At 41.3% G+C, this 22,573-nt stretch overlaps 2 protein-coding genes across 2 annotated transcripts; both read left to right on the top strand.

Moving 5' to 3' along the window:
- The first annotated feature begins 8,327 nt into the window (after positions 1-8,327).
- Positions 8,328-9,838, top strand: LOC127761987 (uncharacterized). Its single transcript, XM_052286323.1, has 5 exons — positions 8,328-8,502; positions 8,594-8,643; positions 9,135-9,180; positions 9,248-9,294; positions 9,737-9,838. The coding sequence occupies exons 1-5, from the start codon at positions 8,328-8,330 to the stop codon at positions 9,836-9,838; spliced, it is 420 nt and encodes a 139-aa protein (XP_052142283.1).
- A 5,421-nt stretch (positions 9,839-15,259) lies between these two features.
- LOC127762921 (uncharacterized) lies at positions 15,260-22,488 on the top strand. Its single transcript, XM_052287456.1, has 5 exons — positions 15,260-15,652; positions 16,693-17,010; positions 17,496-17,697; positions 20,464-20,692; positions 22,000-22,488. The coding sequence occupies exons 1-5, from the start codon at positions 15,554-15,556 to the stop codon at positions 22,268-22,270; spliced, it is 1,119 nt and encodes a 372-aa protein (XP_052143416.1). The 5' UTR covers positions 15,260-15,553; the 3' UTR covers positions 22,271-22,488.
- Positions 22,489-22,573: the final 85 nt, after the last annotated feature.

Genomic DNA, 22,573 nt, shown 5'->3' with positions numbered 1-22,573 from the left:
ATTTTGCACTTGATTACTTTCAGACATGAGAGATTTGGCTGGCATAAACAACATGGGGTCCAGCCGAAGGTGACGGGTGTAGCAGCGCACATGTGGAAGATTGGATGCTATTCTGTTCATGAAGTTCATGGCGAATTCTGCATTGATGAGAAGGCTTTCAACATGAATGGCTTATATATTAGGAAAGGTTATCAAGTCTACTTTCCATCAAATCAAACGGCATGTCATTCCGAGCTTTCTACCAACGGCAATTGCAAGTTGAAGACATCCTGTGCGGGCAGACCGGGTGACGCGCAAGTAACAACAATGGTGATGAGCGTCGGCTTTGCAGGATAGAGTTATACTATCATATGGCCCATCTTGGGTTGGGAAGGAGTCCATCTATTATTTCTCCATGGATTGAAGCCTTCCAAAACCAGGAGTTTCAAGATAAGAAAGGAAAGATTCAGTTCGGACTCGGTTTGGGCCAGCCTGGATATACATGGACTAAAACGCTTGTTTCTCTCTCGTCCGGAGTCCGTTTTGGACGTGTGAGCACTCGTTGGAAAGCTAACTTCATGGCCCACGCGCTGGATAGGGCCCAGGACACAGATTCCTTCTGGTTTCACCGCAAGAGCCGAAACAAATTGACGGTGCTGCAGAGAAATTTCCATATTGTGATGTATTTGATTCTTAGTTAGTTTCTAACCCATGTAATGGCTATATATGCCTTTGTGCACGACCCATGAGGGGGACAACGTTTATTCTAATGAAAATTGCAACAAATTTGCTCTTGTTCTTCTCCTAGGTTTTGTGCCGCCGCCGCCAAACTAGAGAGAGGGATTGGGAGTTCTGCCATAGATTGTTCTTGCTTTTCCTTGCAGGGAATTGAGGGGGCAATAGATCCACTTTTGCGTGGTTAAGTGGATCAACCTATCAAAGCGTGTGGTTTTGCGAATTCATGGTGAAAGGTGTGTTGCACAGGCAACGTGTTGTTCATCCAGTTCGTGAGGTTTCACGGTGTATCCGGATCCTACGTCGACAAGGTCGGGCTTTCCCCCGTATCAGATGCGCTCTATCGGCTGCAGCATGGCCAACGCCGCCTCGTCGGCTCCAGCGACCACCACCGTGCTTACCGCGGCGCTGCACGTGGAGCATGGTAAAAACAACGGCAATACGAATGGGTGGGCGAGTGCTAACAACAACGGCGGTAGCTCCCCGGACACGAGAAGGTTAATGGACGAACGTTCGCCAACTACTTCATTTGCGAATGGCGCCACGGAGAAGGGATCGCAACGGAGGAGAAGTCGGAAGGGAGCAATATTATTCCTCCCATTCCAATTTTCGGTTTTCCTCTTTTTACGTGGTCCTTTATCCTTTTTGTTTCACTACCTTTTTCTTTTTCAGATTTCTTTTTTTAATTCCTTTTATTGTTTCTTTAACAGAAATATTTTTATATGAATTATTTCATGAAAACTTTCTACATATACATATAGATTATGTATGTAAGTTTTTATATGTAGATTTTATGTACATAAAGTTTCTATATGTAGATTATATATATATATAAATTTCTATATGTAAACTTTATATATATAAACTTTATATAGAAATAAAAAAATGTTGATCATCACCGAATTATTTTTTTTAAAAAAAAGTCCAATCCAAACAAATTGTAACAAGAAAACATAAAGCATGCGTGTACTTAGTATTTTAACCGAAGAAACAAACTACCGGCACGTTAGTCATTACTAATCACGATTAAGCATGTAATTAGGCATGTAATTAGTTATGAGGAAGAAGAGATGAAACGGCACTTGGAACATTCGTGAGATACTACTAGATGCTAATCACGTGCATGCATATATGCAGCGGAGAAGCGAGAACTGTTGGAGTCCGTTCGCTTGTCGCGAACGCTCGCGAATCAGACTCACCCCGCCAATGGATAACAAGGTAATCTCTACTACTTAAAAAATCCGTAGTGGTGATGGTGAAGCCAACATACACGTGTGATCCAACGCTCAAATATCCTCGATAAAAAAAACGGAGGGGCGCACTCCTCCGCACCACCATTGTGCGACTGGATCACGATCCGGAATCACCCAAGAAAAACGGCGCCCCGCAATCCGGAATCAGATCGTTTCCGCAACGCTCTCATCCTGCAGACTCGCACACGTTTCCTCTCCCGAGTGATGTAAGATCCACCTTCCTCTCAACCGCTGCTGCGATCTTCTCCGTATCAACTGCATGCAGCCGCCGCCGATCCATCGTCCTGACGCCGCCTTCGTCCTCCTTCCTCCCCCTCAATGAGCGCCTCCTCGATCCCTTCCACCTCAAGCGCAGCCATCGCCGTCTCTCCCTCCCGAGTCCCGACGAAGCTCACCTCTGCCTCTACCACTGTCCCCGACCCAGCCCGCCCCCTCCCCCATCCAGCGCCACAGCACCCTCCAAAGTCCAAACAAGCCATCACAACGAATCTCTCCGCCTACGCCCCAACTTACGCCCTCCGCCGATGCTCCTTCCTGTGTGCACCCTGCGCCACCGCCGCCCCTTCCTCCGTGTGCACTACACCGCCCACCCCCATCGCCCAGCGACCACCTCCTGTTGTGGCAAGCATGGACGCGACCAGCCCAGCTTGAAGCGGCGGTGGCAGCGACCTACTGACGACACTACCGGATGTATGTCATTTAAAGGCATTTTGTGGAAGGCATTTCTTTAAAACTGCCTCAAATCATCTCTTTTAAAGGCAATTTTCATAAAATGCCAAAAAAATATTCCTATACATGGCAAATTTAATTAATGCCTTCAATACTTTTATCATTAGAAGGCGTTTTAAAGAAAAACGCCTCAAAAACTATGTGCTTTCAAGGCATTTTCATTAGCGCCTTAGAAAATCTCCTATTACAAGCGTAATCACGGAACGCCGTAAATTTTATGTTATTTGGGGGCATTTTGCAAAATCGCCAGGGCAACAGATAGAAGGCACTTTCGAGAGAAATGCCTCCTAATCTATGTCACATATGCAAAAAGAACCCTAAAAGAATTTAAGGTATAGAAATTAGTCCTTTCACCACTCAATCACCAATCACGCATACGCTACCATATCCGATCCCTAGCTTTCTCAGATCAGATCGAGCGAAAAAAAATTGGCAAAGCGCGCGACTCCTGGCCGCCGCCCGGCCGGTGACTTGCCGCCGGCGACCGCACCGCACCCCGCCCTCCCGTCACCCGTCCCGTCGTGCCGCCGTCGACGGTCGACCTGCGCCCATCGCCGCATCAGCGCATCGCGTTGCGAGCGACCTGCGCCCCAGCCGCCCGGTGACCTCGTGGGGGTGACTTGCCGCCGGCGAGAGCCCTGCGCCCCGCCCATCGCGCCGTGACACCGTCGACAGTCGACCGTTACCCGTTGCTCCATCGCGGCTCCACACACAAGCGCTGCGATTCCCCATCGCCGCTTCAAGCCCTAGGCCCCTACATCGCGATCTGTCGCTGCCTCAGACAAGGACGATCGTTGGCCTATTGCAGCAAGTACAAGGTATGTTCCTATCGCTACCCACCCTTCTCACCTCAATCGTGATAGGATTTGAGAAATTTGCTTGATCTATTGGTTAGGAGATGTTTGGTGTTGTGTAGATGTTTTAGATTAGACCTAAATAGAATCTGATCTAATCATAGTGACCTCAATGGCGATTTATAGTGTGTGTTATTGAAAGGGTCAATTAGGCCTAGAGGGGGGGTGAATAGGCTAAGTTTAAAACTTTATGCGGAAGCTAAAACTGAGATAGGGTCGGAAAGTCTGATCCACAGTCAGACTATCCGAAAATATCAGATAGTCTGATGTTGGATCAGACTGTCTGATCCAAAGAGATACACCAAGCAAATCTAGCACACAAACAAGAGTAGCACAAACAACGACTAGATCTATAGCGGCACAATTAAGGAAAGCTAAAGAGAGGATGAAGAGATATCACCAACGATGAAGTTCACGGAGTTGTTCCCGGAGTTCAAATCCTTGAGGGGATTCTACTCTCCGTTGAGGAGCTCACTAAGAGCCGAGTCTTTGCTAACCCTTTCCTCAAGAGGTTGCACTAAGCACTCCTCCTTCCACTAAGGGATATCTCTTTCCTTGCGGAGGCGAGATCCGGCCTTCACAAACTTCTCCCGGCCAACCACACGTAGATCGGTGGCTCGGGAGTGACACCTAGCCTTCTAGGAGTCCTCAACCTCCAAGAGTAACAAACACCACACAACTCTTGGTCAAACCCTAGTGCTCAAGATCGAGTGAAACATACATTAGGCCCTCAAACACCAAATTCACAACCACCAAGATCCACAACACAAAGAACGAGGAGGGATTTGAGAGAGGGAGAAAGAGCTCAAAGATCCAAAGCACCTTAGCACCAAGCTCAACCCAAAGTGAATGTGAATGAATGAGTTGGGTAACCCTAGAAAAGGGTTAGGTGGGGTGTATTTGTAGAACCCCCACAAATGTGGCCGTTGGGAGAGAATCTTTTCATCCCACCTCGAAAAGTCCGAGGTGACATCGGATAGTCCGGTGTTTTTGACCCCCAAGCAGGCCAGAGACAGAGAACGAAATTCTGGAGAATTTCGGACAATCCGATCGATCGGATAGTCCGATGTCATATCGGATATTCTGTTATTTTTGAATCAAGAATTTCATCCTCTCATAGAGACTCAAGTTCCATTGAATTTCGGAGTCTCTGGGTCATCGGATACTCCGATCACATCGGATAGTCTGATTTGAAAATCACTCAAGAGGAATAAAAAGCAATTCAAAACAGAGAATGAAGTTCTGAGAAATTTCAGATAGTCCGAAATATCGTATAGTCCGATATTTTTAGCCAACACTCAGACCAAAGACAGTGAGCAAAGTTCTGTGAAATTTCGGATAGTCTGAGCATCGGATAGTCTGATCAAGATCGGATAGTCCGACAGAAATAAAACAGGAACACTTCAAATAAAGGATTTTGAGCATTAGTGTTCTACCAATTATATACATGTGGTATCCCTCTTAATAGTATGGCATCCTAATACTCAAGAACACAAGATATACATGGATTAGAAGACAATTACCACAAAAGATGCCGCAATACTTATTGTGTTGACATCCACTCCTTTTTCATCCTTGCATACATCTCAACAAAAAGCATTAGTTACCCTCTAATTGTGTTGTCATTAACACCAAAAAAAAAATAAGGGGTCCTAGATGCACTTTCAGTTATTATTGGTTGGATCCTAGGATTCACACTGGAATTTTGGTCCTATGTGCAGAGCTGAACTTTTGAAATATCAGAGTGCAAGCATTTGAATGTATAAATCCATTTGCTAGATACATATTACTGGAACTTCATTTGATATACTTTGCGCAGTTTGTAGATACATGCCTACATATAAATTCTCTGAAATTTGTATGTCTTGATTCTTAAATTGCTGTGATAAGTTCTTTTCTAGGAAGTACAGTACTGAATTGTGGGTTGTACAATACTTAAATTATAAAATCATCCCTAGTATATTTTTGAATTAATCCATGAGTTATTTCGAAGAGCTGTAGCTGTACAATCTGACCTATATAGTAAAAAAATTTTCTACTCTTTATTTAGACCATATGCTCTGATATAGATGACCTAATATACTGCCTATATATGCATATAAGTTCAGAAACTTCTGTAGATTGTTCTGAAAATCTGAGATTGCAGTAGTGCTTGTTCTGAACTTTGGTTTTCAATATAGTATAGATTTGGTTTTCAATTTTTGACATTTCCCAGAACAATGGCTGTAGTATAAATTATCTGAAATGGATATTTTCAATTCTCTGAAATGGCTGTAGCACTGAAATCTGAATAGTAGGATTTGTTCTGGGTTCTCTGAAATCTGAATATATATAGCCCACTCAAAAAAATATATAGCTTGCTCGATAGGGATTAACATGCTTATATTTACTTCAGTCTTTCCTGTAAGCAAAATTCATAACCCAAACAACCTAAGTCTTTCCTGCTGATTTCATATGTGTTGTTGCTATGCATGATATCAAGGCAAAGAAGTCTTTCCTGCTGATTTCATTTGTGTTGTTGCTATGCATGATATCAAGGCAAAGCCTCTTTTTAGGCTGGTTGCCTGATTGTAATGGTTTGATAAGAGTATACTGGACGTTTCTTTTTCTTTACACTTTTGTATTCTTTAACAGAGCACAAAACATAATTGGAACATCATGGATAAAGGGTGGATGAAAGCATCGAGATCTAGTATTGAATATAATATCGGGGTTAATAAATTTATAGACTTCGCCTTGTCCACTATATTCCACGGTACTGGACAATTTTCCTAATTCATAGTTTGTTACTCCAAGGTTGCAAAAATTTAGATGCTAAATATTATTTGTACCCAATTCTAGGTGTTAACTGCTGTTAGACACATCTCATCTGACCAATGAGACATATCTGCACCAAGGAGACAAATACATGATCTAACATACAAGGAGAACATAGGACATGAAGATGTACATTCTAGGACAAGTAGTCTTGGAAAAGCCAGCGCTGGTTTTTAAGTGCTATCGCCAAGTGCTAACAACTTCACGGTTCTAGCTTATGAAAGTAAGTCTCCTATCCCAAGTTCGAATGTCTTTTCTCAAGACCATGGCAACAACTCTGTTGTTTCATAATAAGAAATAGAACTACTGATTTGGATATATTATTTTTTTTACTAGGATTTAAGTAGATTTGTAATTGTAAAATGTAGCAACTCAATTGTAGTTGTTTATATTTTGCAATGTAGAAGTTTTAGAAAGTTGTGAAGTCACAAGTTGCAGTTAAGGTGAATAGTCATCTATGTTATTTCTTGATCTATTATTCCTTTTATGGCATATTGGCATATTGGCATATTATGCTCATTTGTTTCTTTCCCTTAGAACTTTTATGGACAATTATAATTTCTACAGATACCTCATTTGACTTGTAAATGTAATACAGATGTGCAGATCTGCACTTGTATTTGCAGATAGCCTGTCTATTTCAAATGAATTCGTATGTTGCACTTGTATTACAGGCTATCTGAACATCCTATTTGAATTCGTATTTTGCAGGGGAAGCATATTATTTTCGCTGTATTGTTTTCTTCACATGGCTTGCAAGTGCAACATAGCACCAATAAGAATTCGAAGCTATACTATCAAGATTTTGTACAAAGTGCAATATAGACACTTGTGATTGTGTGATCATCATATGCTGGAGGATGATCAAAGTGCAATATAGACACTTGTGATTTTGTACAGTAGCATCATGTCATTCTTGTTGATTATAGTTTTGTCCTGTGACTGAGAAATCATCGTTGTTATTAGTTTTTTATCATAAATTTGATTTCTCTATTTGAGTTGCAATCTCATATTGGTATGCTCACAATTTGTATGCGAGCACATTGTGGAAAAGACCACTAATTACTAATGATGCAATGAACGCCATGGATCTTCTTGCTGGCATTTTAAAAAATGCCCCCAATCTGCTAGCTGGCGTATTGAAAAATGCCTTCATATCTCCTGGGTGGCATTATGAGAAATGCCACTGAATACCTAAGTAGCCATTTTTGGAAACGCCTCCTAAATATCTTTGGAGGCGTTTTCTAAAACTGCCTCAAATCACTTTTCCCGTCGACAGTATATTTGGCACTTTTTAAAATGCCTTGAAAGATCATTTGAGGCGTTTAATCAGGCATTTAAGGCGTTTTGAAATGCCTGCTAAGCTATGTCATCCTGTAGTGCGAACGCCTCGCCGGCAGCCGTCGCCCCCACGCATCTTTCCAGGTTGTCGTCGTCGCCGCTGCTCCTTATGCCCGCGTCCACCATGCTGCCTCGATCTCCTCCTCCATCCCCGGTGCCCCACCCTTCCCTCCAGTCGACCCTCCCCATCCCCGGCGCCGTCGTCCGCCACTAGGGGCGGATCTACAGTATAAGCGTCGGTGTCAGGCGACACCGACGACTTTCGGCAAAACCTATAACAAAACTGCTTATCCATATACTATGACACCGATAGACACGTTATGACACCAACAAACTGATTTTCTAGATCCGCCACTGTCCGCCACCCATCTCCTCCTCCTCGCTGCACCCAAGTCAAACATCTCGATGAGCGGGATCATGTGGATGGGGCTCTCCATCTCGGTGACGGCGGTGAGATCCTGCGGTGGCTTCTCCTGAAGGAGCTTGCGGAGAAGGTGCATCTCGAGCTCGATGCCTTCGGCCACAATCATCATGACCACAACTACGACCACCACCATGGCTACGACAACTTACAGCTCGAGTTCTCCCCTTGGGTTAGGCTTTTCTTTTTTGGGTTTAAATGTTTAATTTAGGCTATCCTGGGCGAAATGTCGATTTATGTTTGATTCATTTTCGCGTGATTGAGAAATTTGGGGGATTTGATTGGTACGTGGCTCAGTGCCATGGGATGCTCGCTTCTGGTCAGCATGGCGTCGCCCGTCTGTCTCGTCCTGCTCCCAGTAATCTTCTGTTCTGTGAGTGTCCCCCAATTGAATGTTTGCTTTTTTTTTTCTTCTGATTATATGTGTGCGCTCACGTTCTGTTTCTCTCATTTGCATTTTACAGTCCAGGGGAAACCATCAAAGACCATGGTGGATTGCCTTGCCACCTTCGTGGTAAGTATGTAATTTTCAGTGGTTAAAAGTTTTTATTAGTACAAAACCCAAACTAGCAAAAACAGATCATTGACTACAATTTACTCGAGTCTGAATGTATTTGTCTGCTATGGTACCAGAACCAGCATAGTATACCAATGGGTAATGCAGTTTGAAATTACAGTACAGCAAGGTAATTTAGGTGGTTGTTGAATTCCTTAATTGTAGACTAACAAATGGCCACATCTGTACTAACTGAATATCACGTCACATCTGTGTTAATATATATTTTATATTGTGATTGGGTAAAAAAAAGAGCTTTACGTAAGGAATTAGATGGTGAGGCTGACTTTGAATGGATCAAGTACTGTGGTTTTTATTTGTACATTTTTTGTGATTTTCTTTTGCTATGGCGTCCATTTGGGTGCAGATTTGAGTCTTATTGTTCGGATTAGATTGTTCAAAATGGATATTCCAAATGGATAGGTTGATTGGGATTATTGGAAATGTAGGAAGAGATGCAGTTTCAGATCAAGCTAATCCTGAAAATTCCACGAGGTGTGATTTACGTCTTTACAAATTTTAGACAAATTGACACTCTCTTCGTAATATTTTTCCTGTGCAGGTCATGAGACATTGCACAATTTGGTTGATGAAGCCCTCTTGCTAAAGGTATTGCATAATCAAATCAAGATGCACCTTGATTTTTTTTTTGCATAAGAACTTTAATTGTTCCTAAAAAAGCCATGAAGTTACAAGCTTACGACTTTGGTTTTTTTATCAATGAAAATCATTCTATGAATATGTCAACGTGTATTTCATTGCCATTAATTATTTCATTTTTCCTTTAAGCTGAGATATTGTTCAATTTTGGAGCTCTAGACAATGAAACCATGGCTTCATATCCATGAAAAAACTCTATCGGTTGAATTCAGTAAAAATGTGTTTTCTCTGGCATTTTAAATATTGCAATGTTCTGATGACTTTTAGTTACTAATATATGATGCATAATTCTATGCCCGGTTCTGTTATTTCTTTTTATTTGGACGTAACTTGCTTGATTGATTTGATGTGGCTAAGGAGAAAATTTCTAAGGCCCTGTTTGGTTTCTCAGGAGGCCAGGAGTTGGAGCCATGCAAACTTGCCTTATGCTAATGTCTTCGGGAGCTTTAAGATTAGGCCCTGCTGCATTGATCAAATTAAGCAGGTCAGTTGAGGCTCTAAATTTGCTTGCAATCCAGAAGGTTTCCACCAATTATAGTGATAAAGCATCAAACTCTTATGATCAATGTTTCTTTGTTCCGAGCTTACTGCCATAGTATGTTAAATAAATATGCTGCGATGATTTAATTATCCAATCCTGCGAGCCGACGGACGCGCCACCGCCGCCTGCAAATCCTACCCCTCCGCCCGTGCCCCCACCCCCACCCGCACTCCCGCATCCGTCCCTCCACCTCCGTCCGCACTGCCCATGCCTCCATCCTCCAAGCCCCCTAACCTATAATAAGAAGGTTAAGTTAGTTTCTCATTATTTCATATTAGACTGTCCAAGCCCCCTCCCTATAAAAAATGTCAAGTCAATTTCTCATTGTTTTATATTTGGCTGTATTAGTTATGTTTTGGTTTAGTTTGATTCATAGCAAAATGCAGTATGCATGCTGGACTTTGCAAATCCTAATTGTAGACAGCAAAATAATGTATGGACTGTTATGTGGTCTTCTATGTTACAAAAAAAACCCAAATATTGTGCACCTCATACGATATATTATGCTTGCTAGGTAACTAATAGCACTGGAAACTGAAGGTTAGTATGCATGATTTGGTTAATAGTGACCTGTAATTATAAATGGAACATGTATGCTCAAGCTAGATGAGTGCGCTGCATAATCTTTGCTGCAGTAAATTATTTATGCCCGGTCTTAAATCAAATGAATAATATGTTAAGGCTGAAAACTAAAACCGATATGTGAAATATAATTTCTGGAGTCATATGCGTAGAAAATATTCCACATATATAATACCTTATTCATATTACTTTGCTATTTTTAACATAGAGCAAAACTTTCAGTAACTGAATTTGAGTGATGGCATTAAAAATGTGTTGCACAATTCAGGGTGATGAGACAATACACTTTTTTTTTGTGTTGTTACTGTATTGTATTTATGCTCCCTTCACTAAGAAATGTAAGACATGGATTGTCATGGTATTCTCCATAATTGAACTTGTCTAGATATTGTGTAGTTCTTTATGCATCAGGTGGTATTGCAAAAAGAGAAAAACATAATTAATTCTTCAGGATCTATGATGCTGAATTGGTTAGTCCATGTTTTGCACTGTTATTATCACTGATATGGAATTGTTCTCTCAGAACTCTTAGGGATCATCCGAAGATTGAATTTGAAAGAGCAGTGGACTGATGTGCTACCTCACTTTATTACTTTTGCATGCTCTAAGATCAGCAATCTCTCATGATAGATAGCATATCGCGTAATGCTAGAGATGTGGATGGAGATAAGTACATTCATTACAGATGAACTCATGGCAGAAATTTCTTGATGGAAATTTTACATTTATCAGAACAGTTTGTATGCAAATTATGTGGCAAAAATTAACAGATGTTTGATACATGTCTTTAATGTACTGTATTTGATCATTTCAATTCAGTCTCTATCCTTTGATTTAAAAATGTAGTATTCATTTGTAATCTATGGAGATAATTTTCATTTTGTAATATATAATAGTTTGTTCTCTGTATATAGATCATGATTTTTTATGATGTCCAGAAGATTGTTACATGTGAATAGGAAAAAAAGGGAAATGTCATGTTGTTTGGAGTGAATTGGTGATGGTTCATGACAATGCCAATATATTTTTACGGGAGATATGTGATGGGGAGATATGCAGCTCATCCATGACAAATACCATATCTGGGTATGTTTGATGTTCTAGATTTTTTGTTTGTGCTTTAATTAGTATGACATCATTAAATTTTCATAGCAGTCTTCTATCTATATTGTCTTTTTATGATTTCATAAACACCATGAGATTGTTTTGTACGTCAGAAAGCTTGCACTCTGATTGTAGTGGTAACAGGTTTCTTGAATTGGAATTAATCTACATAACAATTTTGATTTGTAGTCTCTTTGATTTGCCAGATTTTTTTCAATGTTCAACAAATTTTCACCCAATGATTATTTAACATCTTTTTATTTGATATAATTTGAAATTGGTACTCCCTCCGTTTCAAAATGTTTGACATCGTTGACTTTTTAGCATATGTTTGACTGTTCGTCTTATCTAAAAAATTTGTGAAATATGTAAAACTATATGTGTACATGAAAGTATATTTAACAATGAATTAAATGATATAAAAAGAATAAATAATTACTTAAATTTTTTTAATAAGACGAATGGTCAAACACGTACTAAAAAATTGAACGGTGTCAAACATTTTGAAACGGAGGGAGTATATATTATTTCCCATTGCAATGCACGGGCACCCAACTAGTTAGTTAAAAACGCATTGCATTAACTCGTGCTGCGTACTTGTGCGTGCACATGAGCATGCAAGTAAGCATCGTTGTCTATTTGTCTGTACAATCCGTTCTAATCGAACAATGTCACATATCAAATCTTGTAATTTTGGGATCAAAACAAAGGCAGACATAGCTGTTGGCCATGAACAACAAATACAACAACAACAGAATGGCCGCTGCCGCCGACGACATCGGCGGTGGCAAGATGTAGGTGCAGTACGAGACGCCCCATTTCCAACGGCCGTAGCTGCAGAACCAGAACGTTGTCGTCGGCCAGCCAAATGTGGGCGGCGGGCGACGGTGCTCCGATAGCACTGGCAGGCCCTCCGCAGCCTGCAGCAACAAGTGGGACATCTTTCTCGGTCTGCTTCCAGTGATGACGACAAAGACGACGACATATATACACCTAGAAATATGAGGAAGCATGGGCATTTCGGTCACTGCACGTGAAATATCGGTCACTTAGCGTCTCGTCAGCACGTATATATTATTTTAATCGACGCGGTGTCTACTGGTAAATTACCATGTTTATGGAGTGTTTCCCCCAAAAATGAGTTCGTGCGATGTTTTACGGTTAAAACCACAAAGTCGTGATGTCTTATAGCAAAATTTGCCTTCAAAATAAGGACTGTTGCTGGAGATGAAGTAGGTCTGAGATAGTGTGCGGTCTCACGTCCATTTCCTTTTGTTTTCCAAAAAAAAATCCTTCCGTGAGTGTAAGGGCGCGTCGTCAGGCTTACTGGGCATGTTTGGATTGATGCCCAAAATACGTCTATAAGAGACAAATTCATGGGCAAAGCCAAATTTATGGCATAAGTAGTGTTTTAATAGAGGTTAAAAATGTCCATTTGAATTGAAGCCAAAATATACCTATAAGAGATAAATTTATGGGCAAAACCAAATTTGTAGCATAAGTAGTGTTTAAATAGAGGTGTTTGGTTTGCTACCCTACCACAATTTTGGTAGGGTAACGTTTGGCGAGAAAACAAGTTGGCGATCAGTCGCGCGCCCCCCTCCCCGCGTGATTGGACACATGTCGCGCGTGGAGAGGGGGCGGCGACGCACCGCGCGGGTGAGGAAGAGCGAGTTTTCCGTTTTTTTTTGTTTTTTTTCATTTTTCCGTTTCTGTTCGGTTGTTTTTCCTTTTTTTTTCCGGTTCGGTTGGTTTATCTTTTTTTTTTCTGGTTTCTCTTCTGTTTTTTTCCCGGTTTTTTTAAATTTTATGAATACAAAATTTGTATTCGTATGTATACCAAGTTTGTATTTGTACGTATACAAAGTTTATATACGCGTATGCAAAGTTTGTATACGTGCATATAAATTTTGTATACGTTGTGTATTTTTTATTTTTTAATACATATGTATATAAAGTTTGTATTTATCGTATACAAAGTCCTATATAAACTTTGTATACGTTTTATATATATATATATATATATATATATATAAACTTTGTATATGTGTATATATTTTTTATACATTAAAATATATTTATATATATACACGTGGTGTATATATAATAACTAATATAAATATTCGTATTTTTCCGGTCGTCACATCTAATTTTCGTCCGTCTTTTGTCTATGCACGATCCTATTCGGTTAGCAATAGCCATGGAAAAAATTGCAAAAAAAAAAATGGCGGCCACCGATGCCACCACCGCCGCCGCCGCTGCCGGATCCGCCCGTGGATGAAGCCGACGCCATCACAGCCGTTGGGAAGGCGCCGTCGCCGTCGAGGCCGACGGGGAGAGAGAGAGGGGGAGGGACGGCCGTCGCCGCCGTCTCCGCCGCACCCCGCCGTCGCTGCGCCAAGCCGGCGAGACGGGAAGGAGAGGGGAAGAGGGAGCGCGGTCGCCGCAAACGCCGTCGTTGCCGCCGTTGGGACGGCACCGTCTCTGCCGAACCCCGCCGTTGCCGCGTCGAGCCGGCAAGAAGGGAGGGAGATGGGAAGGGAAGCGGCGCCGGTGGCGGGAGAGGCGGCCGACTGGGGGGAGGGGGAGAGGCGGCGTCGGCGGCGCGACGGCGGATCTGCCGCGGGAGGGAGGCTAGAGGGCCGCCGCTTCCCCTCCCCCTCCCATCCGGCGGCGCCGCCCCCTCCCTCCCTCTCCCGCCTCTCCCCCTCCCCCCAGCCGCCTGCCTCCCCCGCCACTAGTCGCTGCCCGCGGTAGGGCAGGTATGCTGCCGCCTTGCCTCGGCCGCGAGATCGCCGGTCGCCGCCGCTGCCGCCGCCACTCGCCGACTCGCGGCGGGAGAGGGAGGAGAATGAGTTTGGGGGGGGGGGGGGGCGGCGGGGGGGGGGGAGGGATGGGGAGGGTTAGGGTTAGGGTTAGGGTTTTGATAAGGCCGTGGGCCGACCGGGACGGAAATAAGTCTATTTTAGGTCCCTCGGGCTGGAAATAAGTCTATATTAGGTCCCTCGGGCGAAAAAAAGAGAAGTTCATTTTTAGTGCTTCATTTTTTCAGAAGCATTTACAATTATAGTTATTGAATGTGTTTATTTCTAAGAAAACCTAAAAGGAAGGATTTTCTTTCTTTTTCCAATTAAATAATTATTAAATGATGTTTGTATTATTAAAATTAGCAATTAAGCTTTGAAAATTCCAATAAAATTCCAAAGAGCGTAACTAATTATGGAGAATTTAATAAAATTAAATTTAACAATGTCTTTTTATTTCTCACACTTGCTTTACTTGTAAATTTATTTAATTATACACATACCTCCTTAAAAATACTAAATATTTCAGCGAATTTGTATTTTAATTAATTGCATATTTTTTCTGATATGTGCGCTTCCCGGTGCAACGCACGGGTACTTCTGCTAAACCAAACAACAATTTTGGTCAATATACACACTCCGTAATCACCTGGTACAACGCACGGACACTTTTGCTAGTACTATATACATACGTATAGAAGTAGTAGATTGGATACAGAGAGACTAGAGGAAAAGGGCGACTGATCACGCGCGCGCCTCCCCGTGCGGCTGATCGCGTATCAGCCGTCCCAACGTTTGGTAGGGTAGCAGTCCAAATTGGCCCACTGTCTCCTTTCCCCCTTCGGATCAAGGCTGACGGCGCCCCGGTCCAAGTTGCGCAGTGCGACGTGGGTCGGTGGGTGCGTGTGGCCCCGCTTGCAGCGTGCCGGCCCCCGGTCCTGCCTGTCTCGCCCGTTCCCCCTGCGCCGCCCCTCGCCGGCCCGCGCACGCGCCCAAGACGCGCTTGGTGGTCCGCGTCGCGCTCGTCTCTCGCGTGCGCTGCGTCTCCCCTCCTACCCCTGATTCGCACGGAATTCCTCGAATCGGCCGTGAGATCCGCTTGATTCGATCTCCGATTCAGGCCCCGGGGTCTAGGGTTTTCGCCGCCGTTCGAGCGGAGCAGAGCGGGGCGTGGGAGATGGCGGGGAAGGGAGCCAAGGCGACGGCGGCCAAGTCGGCGGAGAAGGAAAAGGGGAAGAAGGCCCCCGTATCCCGCTCATCCCGCGCCGGGTCCCAGGTAAGTTCGACTGCTCATCCTCTCCCCGCCCCCGCTCGTCGCTTCTCCGTCGTTCGTGGTCGCTCAAGATTCGGTCCGCCTGCTGCCCCTTCCTGTGCATTTTGGTGTTCCCACAGGCGCCTTGGGTTCAGCTATTGCTCTTTCTACCGCTTTGGTTGGAATTGCGCGTTTTAGCTTGGTGAAATTTTCGGTTGGAGATTACAGTTGTTTGGGTCTTGGAAATTCGACCCACGGGAGATTTCAGGCTTTCAACAGATCTGGAAAACCATATGTTATGTCTGGTGCTATTATTTTTGGGCTGTGAGATTTGGTTTTCTCGCTTGGGTGCGAGAGGACCTGCACGGACTGGTGGGTTTCGGTAGGTTGTACTGTGGGTTTAGTTGTCTCAAATACTGTCCGAAATTCTGGGTGCTCGGCTTAGTATTCTCGTGTTGGAATCTCTGGAAATGGTAGTCTTATCAAATGAGCCTCCAGTTTCTTGTTCACTGTAACTTGTTATTTCTCGAGGTGGCAACATTTCAGGGATCTCAACATGGTTGGATGACCATTTAGGATACATTTTGCTCCCGCATAGACCAAAAGCTGATTTTGTCTTCATCTTGAATTCATTGTAGCAAGTTAATTTATTTGATAGTACCTCCCTTCGCTTCCTAGCACAAATGCAGAATGCATAGAGGTTTTCTCCCATCCCTGGGAAGTATTATATATATACCTCCCCACCACTTGAAAGGCACAAGACTTAAACCGGCTGAACTGATTAGAGCAAATGGATGTTTTCAGAAATGTCAGGTTTTAGGGTCCTTTGGGAGGTATATTGTGTACATAGTAGTGTTAATCAGGTGGTATATACCTTTTAGTAGAGGTATTATAACCTCATGACTAATGCTAAATACCTATACCTCGGACAAAAAGTCAGGAGCCAATGCAAATGTGAATTTCCTGTCCTATCCCCACTTGTGATCACTACTGGGAGGTATAGTACCCTCTCGCATATAACTAGAAGATTATAATAATCTGTTAATCTGCTCAATCATATGTAGGAGAAGCCAGCTCCAAACAAGGATGTTTACCAACTATTTGCTGAGAAGGTTAGGGATAACAAGCAGCTGGAATCAAGATGGGCAATTATGCAAGAAACTCGTGTTGAGTATTTCCGTGGAAAAGATTTTACTACCTTCATGAGGAATCATCCAGAAGTTAGGGAAATTTTAGGGCCAGATAAAGATTTAGAAGTGGAAGACATTGTTAACACTCTGCTGAGCAAGAACCTTGTGATAAGGTGTGACCGAGTTTGGAAAACTGTCAGACCAGGAAAGAAGAAATTGTCATCGTGGCCTGCACATTTGGAGATACATCGTGTAAGTACCACTGCTAATGAAGAACATTGTAGGTTGAACTTTCTGTTGATCTTGCTGATGTACTGTTGTATTTTTGATGATATAATGTTCCTAATATTTCTATTACCCTTATCCACAATAGTATTACATTTTTATGGCAATCACATCTTTGTTCTCTTGGCTTCAAGTGAAGGTTTTCTTGTGTCTTGGTGATTTCTGTTCTTGCTTTTAATTCCTATCATATTTATCCTGTATTTAGTTTGAAATTAGATAACGACTGTATCAGGTGAAACAATACATGTATCAACTAGCACATTTGCTCCATTTTGCATCGCTTTGAAGCTTTTTTTTTTTTGTATCTTGCTTATTTTTGACCATGTAATAAACCAGTTATGCCTCGCAAATTCATTTTGCTTGAAAATAATGAGTGGTGATTTCATGATAGCCTTTTTTCAGGATACTATTATCCTCAGTAGTTCTAATGTGAGCTTGATTTATTCTTGCAGGAACAAGTGTTCACTGAGAATGATGGATTTTTTGCTTGGATGTTTCTCAAAAGGAGGACCTTGTGGCAAACGATTCTTTCATTTGTTTGGCCTCTCTTTGCTTTGGCAGTTTGCTTATTTCCAGTTTACCCATACCAATGCAAGATTGTGGTCTTGTACTCATGTGCTGGAGCTTTATTGTTCATTGTCTCTATTCTTTTGTGTAAGCACTTCTCTCTAACACTGTCTTTTATGCTAGAAATATTAGCACCATTAACTAATCAAGGTATTTTTTTTTTCACGAGTACAAGACAGACAAAACAAAAAATAAGCTTATGCTCTCCCTAGTGTCTATTAATAATATGTACAATGCATGGATGCCCTTGTAGGCTTGTACTCGCATATGCTGTTACTGCGTTACCTATGATAAATGAGACATAATTTAGTACTCATGTAACTGCAATATTTTGCTATATCATTTTTGTAGTTGCATCATCATGTTCTGGAGTAAATTTTATTGGAGTTTATGTGCTGCTTTTAAGGACGTTTAGTGGCATTATCTAGTAGACCTAAAATTGCTTGTGAGCATGCAACGTTCTATTTGTATTTACTGTTTAGTAGTACAAACAACTACTGCAACAACGAGTAGGCTAAGCCTGTCTAGCAGTCTATCTCAAAATCATGCTTTTAGCTAAAAACTATTAATCGCTGACTATGTTTGACAGCTTGGGAGTGTGACAAAAATGTGATTTATATTTTTGTTAGACTGGTAGGTTTGAAAGCCTTGGAAAAATGATTACTAAATGACCTCTAAACCTTTGAGATATGCAATAATTCTTTGAAAAAAAGAGAGTAAAATGCACTAGTCATACCGCAACATGTGAGGTGTGTGCAATTTAGTCATTCAAACCTTGCAAATTGCTCAGAAAAGTCACTCATATTGTTTCAGGGGTGTAAATCACATCAAACACATGCCACGTGTGCTGTTTGCTTCCAACATGGATGATATGCTAGCCTAACATTGTGCGCTCATGAGCCACATGGGCATGGCAAGCTATAAAAATGCAAATAAGTCCGTTGTTTTTCGTGCAGCTGCTGCATGCACTCATGAGCTACATGCAGTTGCATGAAAAATACAGGACTAATCTGCATTTTTTAATTTTGTCTAAGCACCTAAATTTGTCCTGTCCAGGTGGCTCATGAGACATCATGTTAGGCTAGCATATTGTCCAACCTTGGTAGCGAACAGCCCAACATGTCATGTGTACGATGAGGTTTGCACCCCTGAATAAAAATGAGTGACTCACTTTAGTAATTTGCAAGATGAATGACTAAATTACACACTTCACAAGTTGTGGTACCACTAGTGCATCTAACTCCTTAAAAAAACTGTTGCTTGTGATGAAGTAGATTGTTGTTACTAGAAAATACTCCCTCCATTTCTAAATATTTGACATCGTTGACTTTTTAGCACATGTTTGACTGTTCGTCTTATTGAAAAACTTTTATGTAATATGTAAAACTATATGTATACATATAAGTATATTTAACAATGAATCAAATGATAGGAAAATAATTAATAATTACTTAAATTTTTTGAATAAGACGAACTGTCAAACATATTTAAAAAAGTCAATGGCGTCAAATATTTAGAAACGGAGGGAGTATATGTTAAGAGAATCTCATGACCAAAACATGACACCAATGTATCTGAAATTGTGCTTCAATACCATCTTCATTTCAGTTCCTAACTACTACATGTTGGTAAAATACTTGTACCAAATCTTGAATTCCGGTCGACCAAAAGATGTTCACCCTTTGTTTTTGGGGGAAAAACCAGTCAAAAGTATGGTTTCTTAAAAACAATAAATACTTTGTTGTGAGGTTTCTTTTCGTGAGAATTTCTTGATGGGAATGGAAAAAAAAGAGGGGATATGGGTTGTTATATTTCTTGTTTGTTTGGTGGCATGTGAAACAGTAGGATCTTGATAGCGGAATGTTTAGTCTGAATGTGTGATCCCTCTGAATCTCTTTGTTGAGGGCACCTTGGTGCTAAGGGGAACTATGAATCATACAAGTTCCATTCCACACAGAAAAGAGATTGGAACTAAAGTGAAACTTCTGTGCACAATCCCACCATCCAATTCATACATATATAATTTCTTGCTTGACCTGTTGCAAAACATCTTTATGAGCGATCACCATTTGCTAAGTGAACAATGAGGGTTGGCAAGTATTGATGGCTTGCCCTTATTATTGTTGGCTATTTTTCTGGTCCACTTTGTGCAATTTGGCCATGCAAGACCATAGCAACTGGTTAGTTACTGCAACTAGTGATTCTTCTAATCCTACTCAAGAAGAGGGAAATGCCCCAATACCCTGCCCTAGCTTTGACTGTGAGTTCATTCAGACTATTTTGTACGGTGGTTTTGCCTGCATGGCATGTTGACCACCAGACCACTAACTAAATAAAAAAAGTAAAGCAGGACTAGAGAGGCTGCAACGGGAATGACCAATCAATAAGCAAAGATGAAGCATAGGCCTGTCCATCTGTGTGCCTGCTGTAATTTTCTTATTTGGTTGGTGGTCGATTTTATTGCACGGTCATGTGTACAGGAAGAACCTAATTGGGTCTCAGTCCTTTCGACTGGTTTGATTTTCTTACTATATACAAGTAGAGCTTCAGATAAACAAATCCATCATATTTTTTGTTTGTTTGATGCAATGTGTTAATATTCTTTTTTTTATCGGAAGAACACAAAGCTAGAGTGTTGGTAGTGTATACTTGCTATTCATACTGTTCTTTGTTGCACGTGACCACTGTATATGTAATTTTGACGCATACCGCTAGTATTGCTTAATTTGTTAAATAATTTTGGGAGTGATAATAAATTGTTGTTTTTGTCATGAATGACTTATTTATCTCTTTTTTTTGTTGGTTTTAGTTTTGACCAATCCTCTTTTTTTTATGTTTCCAATGGTATTGCAGTAAGAGCTGCTATCTTTGGCATACTATGGGTACTCCTTGGGAAACGTGTGTGGTTCTTTCCAAATATAAATGCCGAAGAGACAACATTTAGAGAACTTGTTCGGTTTTGGCCCGAGAAGGATGAGGGAGAGCGACCAAAGTGGACATCAAGACTCTTCTATGCCACTGTTGCTGTATTGGTGATATTACTGCTCAGGCACCATGCTCCAGATGAAGCAGCTAGGGCGAGGTATGAAGTTCTGATTTTTGAGATTGCTTATAATACTATTTCAATTTTGAGTTAGTGAAATCAATGTGATTTGCACATTGTTATGTACAATGGGGAGTCATCTTTATGGTTTAGTTAGACTGATTTTGCTAGGACTACTTCATGTCAACAAATTGAGTGAATGATTTTTGGTTGGATGATTGCTATATCTCTTAAATTAGATTGAATGTTAGAAAATATAAATATTGTTTCCTAATTTTGTTAGGTGCTTATAGACCATTTGCAAAAGCAGAACTAATTAGTTGGGCAGATAGTTTTGTCGATCTCTTAGAATGGGCAACATCTTGCATGAGCATGTACTGGATAACTGGTCAATGTTTCTAAATTCTAAATTCATAAATGCGAGCAAGCATAGGCACAATTTGAGCGCTCACCATAACACATGTCCCACAGGTGGTGTCGAGGCACTTTATTTTCCCCTGGATAATTTGATTTCTTGATTTAAGTGCTAAATTGAAGTCTTCCACAGCCCATTTCCAGCTGAGTCTCTTCCTAAAATTTTAAGTTCAAATGAACCCATTAGTGTTTGTCTCGTGGTACCTTACTTAGAAATACTGGATGCTTGTTCTAAGTTGTACTGACAGATTACCATCAATTACACACTCCGTGCACACCAACTAGGCCAATGTCACAGAAAATTCTAGAAAAATTTGACACATACTTCCAATAGTATTACATACTCCCTCCGTCCCACAATATAAGGGATTTTGAGTTTTTGCTTGCAACGTTTGACCACTCGTCTTATTCAATTTTTTTTTTGCAAATATAAAAAACGAAAAGTTGTGCTTAAAGTACTGTAGATAATAAAGTAAGTCACAAATAAAATAAATAATAATTTCAAAAAATTTTGAATAAGACGAGTGGTCAAATATTGCAAACAAAAACTCAAAATCCCTTATATTATGGGATGGAGGGAGTAATGAATTTGAATATGAGACTTTGCAGATATGTGTAATACTATTAGGAGTAAATGTCCAATTTCTTATACTTCCTCTGTTTCACAATGTAAGTCGTTCTAGCATTTCCCACATTCATATTGATGTTAATGAATCTATATAGATATATATGTCTAGATTCATTAACATCAATATGAATGTAGGAAATGCTAGAATGACTTGCATTGTGAAACGGAGGGAGTAGAATTTTTCGTGACATTTGCTAGTTGGTGTGCACGGAGTGTGCTGAAGCTTGTGTGCAAATGATATGTTCTCCATTCTATATCATATTCTGTCAGTTGAGTAATCATTTCTCTTTTTTCCTGTTACTAGGTACCAGAAGAAGGTTTCGAACATAATTGATGATGTTCTTGAGTGGTCTCCAAAGTTAGCTTTGTCTGGGATGATGGAAAAACATACTGGGACTAATGCATCAGAAACTAGCAATCACACCAGTGGAACTGGGAGTAGTCCTGTCCCTCCCACTAATGAAGGGAATACCGCAAAAGCAGACCCAGATATGGATCGTCAGACGAACTCAGATAAAGTCCAAGATGGTGATGAGTATGGTGATGACATGAGAACAAGATTTAGTGAAGTTTAGAATCGACTTATAAACTCTAAAGCTCTGGTAATTTGGAGTACTTACCCTCGGGGATTTATCTGCAGAATCATATAGATAGGTTACTGACAAGTTCAAATTCAGGGTGCTCATGTTTTGACCATGTTTCATTCACATATTGCCAGCAATGGCTGTGTTACGAGGTTCTCAAAGCATATTTTCGCATGGCTATGATATAAACGTGCCTCGAGTTTGCCCGAGTTGAGAGGTTGAGAATGCAATGTGTCCGTGTCCGTGCGTGTGAGCCGTGTGCCACCGACACGTCCTGTGGCAGTGAGCCAATAT

This window comes from Oryza glaberrima, chromosome 2 (assembly GCF_000147395.1).
Source record: "Oryza glaberrima chromosome 2, OglaRS2, whole genome shotgun sequence".
Classification (NCBI taxonomy): domain Eukaryota; kingdom Viridiplantae; phylum Streptophyta; class Magnoliopsida; order Poales; family Poaceae; genus Oryza; species Oryza glaberrima.
The sequence above is the reverse complement of the archived record's forward strand: the minus strand, read 5'-3'. Positions and strand labels throughout refer to the sequence as shown.